Source organism: Myripristis murdjan, chromosome 22 (assembly GCF_902150065.1).
Source record: "Myripristis murdjan chromosome 22, fMyrMur1.1, whole genome shotgun sequence".
NCBI classification, from domain to species: Eukaryota; Metazoa; Chordata; class Actinopteri; order Holocentriformes; family Holocentridae; genus Myripristis; species Myripristis murdjan.
In genome coordinates this window covers 22,483,043-22,489,438 of record NC_044001.1, presented here as the reverse complement: position 1 = coordinate 22,489,438, position 6,396 = coordinate 22,483,043, and the positions used below count along the sequence as shown (strand labels likewise).

Here is a 6,396-nt window from a genome sequence, read left to right as displayed (position 1 = left end):
TTCTGATTCAGGCATAAAGTTGCTAGTTTGTTCCATTTTTTATTTGGTCTGGCCAGGCTTCATATGGCCCAGTGTTAAGCAACTCAAAATTTGTAAACAAATGACATGCAGCTGAACAGGTCATTCATCTACTGGACAGAAATTTTATGAAGGAAACTTTAGTTGCTGACAATTGCATATTCCATAAAACAGCGATATAATGGAGCGACAGCAACGTAATAAGGTAGTTCTTTGTATTTTTTTGCATTTCCACAAGCATTCATGAGATGCTGCTTCAAGCCCATATTTCAAGAAGTGCTGTCACCTCATTGTTACACCACAAGTTTTGGCAGTACCAGCAGCTCCACCTGGCTAGCATTCACTTTCAACCTGCAGTGCATTGCATTTAAGTTTATTTGCCTTAGATCAATTCAATTACATTTTCTGTAAGAAAGCATACTGTGGTTAGCTTGGGACTGGACCACGTACCAACTTTTCAAGCAGACCACACTTCACTTGTCTGCAACAGAGTTCAAATGCATAGTCTCATCTCTCCAAATGAACTGAACTAACATTTAGTTTACAAACTACAGTTTGATTAAAACACACCAAACAGAATAGGTGTGAAAGCCCCTTTAGCCAGGAGATATGCTGTAGGATTACTGGGCTACTTAACAACATATTTGCTGATACCAAGAATCCGAGTAGCTATACTGATTTGAAGCTTTGTGTGACCAAGGTCAGTCAAACTGATCATTTAGTGCGAGGGATTTACAGAGTCCGCCAATGGACTTGCAGACTGGTCTGTGAATTAGTGCCCAGATAATCTCCAAACACGTCTGATATTTATGACCTGACATCTGGGTCTTGAACAAGTCCTGTGTGAGTATGGGGAAAGAGAGATTCAATCCAAGAGTGGAGACAATAACAGCCAGAGAACTGGGCTAACAGAGAGGTGAGGCAGACTGAGAGCAACAACTCTAGTTTTTGCTCTTTATTGCTGTTTTGATTGGATTCACTTTGGATCACGCCAAGTTCCTGTGAGATTAGTAACCCTGACGTCAGTGACATATCATGAGTCACCAGGACAATCTCAGTTGTGTTGTTAAGTGTTGCCTGGTGTTGTCTGGTGTGTGTGCGTTTGCGGCTGAGAAACAAGAAAAATCTGTCAAAAAATTCACAAGGTCAACTGGCGTGTCTCTAGAAATACTACAGTGCTGGAAAAACAGCAAAGGAGCACAGGAAGCACGATTCAGCAAAAGAAGAAGTAAATGTGAAATACAAGAAGCTGACAATAAAGAGTATGTTAATAACTACCTGTTTGTTTTCTGAACTGCACTCCAACCATACATAAATTCAAGACCTGGGAGAAAAACCACTGTGGTACTCACCTTGTACGATGATATAAGCTGTAGCATGGATGGTGTCCACGTTATTGGAGGCAAAACAGGTATACTGGCCCCCATCAGCCTGCACTACATTCTGGATGTACAACCCTCCAGAGGGGGTGATGTTGATGCGGGCATCGTTGGGCAGGGGTGTCCGATCCCCCTTTGTCCATGACACCCTGGGCTGGGGTTGGCCTGTGGCGCTGCACTCCAGGGTCACACTTTCCCCCACCAGTACCTCAGTGTTCTGGGGCTGGATCACAAAACTGGGCCGTGCTGGAGACAGTGTGGGTGCAGGGAGAGATGAGGACAATGAGGGCAGGGAAAAACATGGGAAAGGGATTTGATTAATTAGGTAAGAGGTGAGAACATGGTTTGAGAGAAAAATTCTTTTCATCTGGATCTCTTGTTTGATTAATGGTAAGGCACTGGAAACCTTGGAACAACCTAAATGTAAGCAAAATGTTCAAAGGAAGGCTGCTGAGAAATTCATTTCAAAGGTTAGTTCATGCACAGTGCTTCAAAGATCATCTTTGTATTTATATATCAATGCCAGTAATGACACTCTGACTACTGTGTAAAACAACTTCAGATGTGTATCACAAACATGGGTGAGCCCTGTCCAAATTTGGTCAGTGATTACAGTTTAATTAGGAGAAATATGTACACAGTGAGGGGCCACACGTTTATAATCACACAGCGGTGACCTGGAGTTCACAATCACATAGAGGCAGGAAATGTAGAACATCTGCTTTCAGAGACTGTTCCTTAACGAGGGGTCGCGCCTTAGGCCATCAGTCACCAAGGCAACAACCCCGGGGTCATCTGGTGACAACCATGCTAATCTCCCATGGCGACAGCTATTGGCATGACAACTGATGGATGTGTACATTCTGTATGTGTGCGTATAAGTATGTGTACCTATAAGGCACAGAGAAAGACAAAGAAAAAAGAAGCAGATACAAGGGACAGAATGTATGTTTGTGTGTGTGTGTGTGTGTGTGTGTGTGTGTGTGTGGAAGGAGTGGTAATTTTCCCATGACAGCCAGTATGCTCTGCTCACAGCTCAGTGGGATAACCCAGTTATTCAACCTGCTGCATTTTGAAGGTAACCTCAGGGCTGACACTGAATGGTGCATCTTGCTCTGCAGCTACCTTTCTTAACAAGAACAGTGATTGAATGCTCCTCCAAACTGCTAATAAACACTATTGTGTCGGATAATCTTGCACCCAAAAAGGTATAAATCCTAAAGGAGCAGTGGTTCTTATCCCTGTGATTTGTAAGCCTCTCTGACGTGACTAAAGGGAAAAACCTGCCACCTACGCCTCATTTTACCACAACAGATTACCTCAACTGTGTCTTCAGTCATTTTGAGAACTAGCCACACTAACACCCAGTCAATCCCTTAGGGCACCCTCATCCTGCTCCTATCCTATTAACCAGGCAACTTCTAAGTCAAAACTTTTAATTTCATAAGGTTTTAAAAGTTTCATTTCTCAGAAATATGTTAATATAACTGTAGTAGATGACACACTCTGCAGGCATAAATTCCCACTTTGTAGTGGCTGATGAGGTGGAGATCACAGACATCTGTGGACGTGGAGGTGAAAGAAGTCTTTACATAGCTGTAGGGCTGGGTTGGGTCGCCAGCCAAAACGCCACTATATGTTTGTCTAGAAATTGTTGAATAGTTCCCTGTGGTTGTCAAATGGCATTTTTGCTTGAGATGGCTATCCTTTGTTTGGTGAAGGCCCGCACCACACTCACCCAATCAGCATTTAAATTGTTTCTCCAATGCCCTACAACATTATCTGATTGGTCACAGCAAATCCATAGAATCAGTTAACAGAAATGGGACACTGCTCTCATTTGTGGCCTCAATTTGGTAAAACAAGTGTAGCTTTAGATAAAAATCTTATGTGTGCAGCTTTAAACATAGCAGTTGATACTTTATCTGTGGTCAGCAGAAGGTGGGATATAAAATGGAGCTACTTACAGGGGGCTCCAAAATATCGAAGTGTGACCTGTGATGTCTTGACCTCCCCGGCCACGTTCTTGGCCATACACTGGTACACTCCCTGGTCTGTCTCTCTGGTGTCCTGGATCATCAGTGTTCCGTCCTCCAGCAAGTTCAGACGACTGTCATCACGCATATTCAGAGCATTGCTGGAGAAGGAGACAGAGATACACAAATCTGTATCAAGAGCAGCTTCAACAACGTAGACAACACATATGTATACAGTTTCTAAAACATCCAGAAATGACTAGGAAATCTTTCACTGATAGTTGCATTTCCATGGAAAGTTTTTCCTCTGCAAATAGTGATGACAGAGCTCATTAGTGACTTTTGTTTATCCATATTAAATGTCAACAAGTCATGAGACCCAAATACACAAATTAAGTCCCACTTTTAACTAGATCCAACTAAACAAATGTTCAAAAGATTAACAAAAACGTCTGAGCTCTTTCATTCCCAAAATGGTCAGAGTGGTGTATGTCTTACTTGTTCCTGAGCCATATGATCTGTGGTTTAGGGTTGCCTTCGGCCCTACAGGTGAAGTAGACAGTGTTCCCTGATGTTACGTCGACATCCTGGGGCTCCGAAGTGATCCTGGGTACCTCTGGAGATAAAGGAGAAATCGGAGGAAAACAGAATTAGGTTGTTCAGGACAAGAAGAACATATACACAGACATGACAGTTAAGAGATGTTTTGCTTCACTGACTTTTAATTATAAGTGTGCTGATCAAAGGGTAAGCCAATGAAAATGAAATGTCAAGTGACTTTTCCATTTTCATTTCAATATGGTAAGATAATGTTTCTGCTAGCATGTGAAAATGTGTATGTGGGAAATTATAATGCTGTATTGGCATTAGGCTACATTTTCACTGTCAAGTTTAACTGACAATTTTAATACAGGTCACTGAACACATGAAAAAAGGTTGTGCAGAAAGGTGACTAAGTTCAATACAAGAGAGGGTTATAAGGGATCTGAGGAAAAGCTATTGAACCTGATGGATGGAGGCGTGTCCTCTTTCATTCGCAATGTAAAATTGTAACACAGGTCAAAACAAGCCCTTATGAGTTGCGTCTGACATAAAAATGTATGTAACTACCAGGTAAAAGGGCAACAAACCAATGACAAGACTTGAATTTGACCTCTATCTACATGAGTGATTATCTGTTCATATTTATTTGTTCAAGAAGCAAGAAGTCTACCTGAAGTCAAAACACAGGAAAAAAGACAATTCCCGATTAGTTTTTGAACACAGCAAACTACAGTCAGAGTTATGAACTGCGGAGCACATATGCAAGACTTGGGCCCCCTAAATGAGGCCAATTTAGTGGTCTCTTGGGTTAAGACAGGAGAGAGTCCCAGCAAACAAAACAGTGAGGAAATCGTTAAAAGTGCTCAGGGTGTAAGACACTGACCTGATCGAGCTGGAACATGGGTGGGTGGTGAACTATAGGCCATTCGTTGTAATTTTTGGCCGCACATCTTACTAACGCTTACGTGAGAGTGAATATACACAGGAACAGGACCACAAACTCACTATACACACATTAAACTAACCCCTGCCCCGCCCTGAGAAAGACAAGCTCCTGCAGTTGCTTGCCAACCTGCTGTGCACTCTGTCTCTACGGCCCCAACCCTGCACATAGTGTACATGTGGTAGACATATTTCAGTAGAGACTGTACAAGTAGTCTTTCAAGCAGTTCTCTACTAACGTACAAACCATGCACATGGGACGGGCCATGAATCTAACACCATGTGCCAACAGCTCAACCAAACTGAACTGATAAAACGCTTCAGCACAGCAAACCCATCTCTCTTCTTACCACCACATTAGCACTGGGGGCGGTAATTGCAGTGGGTTGGAAACCCCGTTTGTGGTAACCCAACCTCCTCGTGGCCCAATCAGCCCAGCCCCATGAGATGCCACTTGTGCAGGGAGGTGGCATTTCATGTCAAAGAGGGCTGCTGTTTTGACAGCTGCACAGCCCACCGCACATTGTTCCGCCCCGTTTATAGGGGGAAAGGGGGAGAAAACTGAGAGCGGGAAGCAAGGAGGGAGGTGTGGAATGGCTTCCACCATGTTTTTAAACAGACACTCTTCCCCTGGTGTCTTGCTATGCAGACAGACACAGGGGAGGGGGATACATTGAGCAAGAATGGGCAAGTCAGGGCTGTCAAATTAGCTGCTGAGGTTTAAGTGTGGTTGGGTTGCACTGAGCTGCCAACTACATACAGCCTGCCTGCTTGCCTGCCTGCCTGGCTTCCCTTTGCTTCCAGCGGGAACGAAGGGAAACAGAGAACTAAGGTGGATGGATTTAGGCAGTGATTTCCATACTATAAGCAGTGGTGGGCACTCCATGGCCAGGACCGCCTACCACTAAATCCAGGCATTTAGTGCACAGTACCATAAAATTATTTTACAATATTGGCATAAAACTTATATCGTGCAAATCTAGGGGTGCTGTCCTGTCCTGTAAAATAGTGAATTACACTGTAATTGGAAGGTTATACCATGTCCAGGCTGTAAGCGTGACGTCAGCGTTGCGCTAACAAGACAAAATTGCTCATATAGACTGAGGTGACTGTCTATACTGATTCCACATGCATTTCAAAGAGTAAATTGAGCAGCAAAGGAGAAGCCAAACTTTCTGGCAGTGCAGAGTTCTCAAAGTCAGCCAAATCCAAACAGGACTCATCAGATCCCATTAGAACCGGTTCAGGTACTTTAAAAACATCCTAAAGTTGTTTTAGCCTGTACCACTATCTTTGTACACTTGAAACACCCAAAAGAAATAACACATACTGTGGGCCCCCCACATCAGTCCCCCCATGCACACATGCTAACACAGACATACGCACACAGTAGTCTCATTCTTAAAAGAACTGAGAAGATAACAGGACTGGTGGTCTGATAGTGGAGACATTGGAGGCAAATTCAATGTGTCCTGACTCAGATGTTACCCAGACCAGAGACACAGCTGGTGGGATATAAATGATCAAACAGCTGGGTG

The 6,396-nt window shown here is 43.4% G+C and overlaps 1 protein-coding gene across 1 annotated transcript in view; it reads right to left on the bottom strand.

Annotated features, from left to right (window-relative positions):
* The window catches only part of pxdn (peroxidasin), a 58,599-nt gene that overhangs the window by 24,703 nt on the left and 27,500 nt on the right, over positions 1 to 6,396 (bottom strand). The window contains exons 8-10 of the mRNA XM_030044928.1: positions 3,872 to 3,989; positions 3,365 to 3,534; positions 1,371 to 1,643 (exon numbers count right to left, since the gene is read on the bottom strand). Of these exons, the coding sequence (XP_029900788.1) occupies positions 1,371 to 1,643; positions 3,365 to 3,534; positions 3,872 to 3,989 (561 nt within the window). The remainder of the gene's footprint in view (positions 1 to 1,370; positions 1,644 to 3,364; positions 3,535 to 3,871; positions 3,990 to 6,396) is intronic.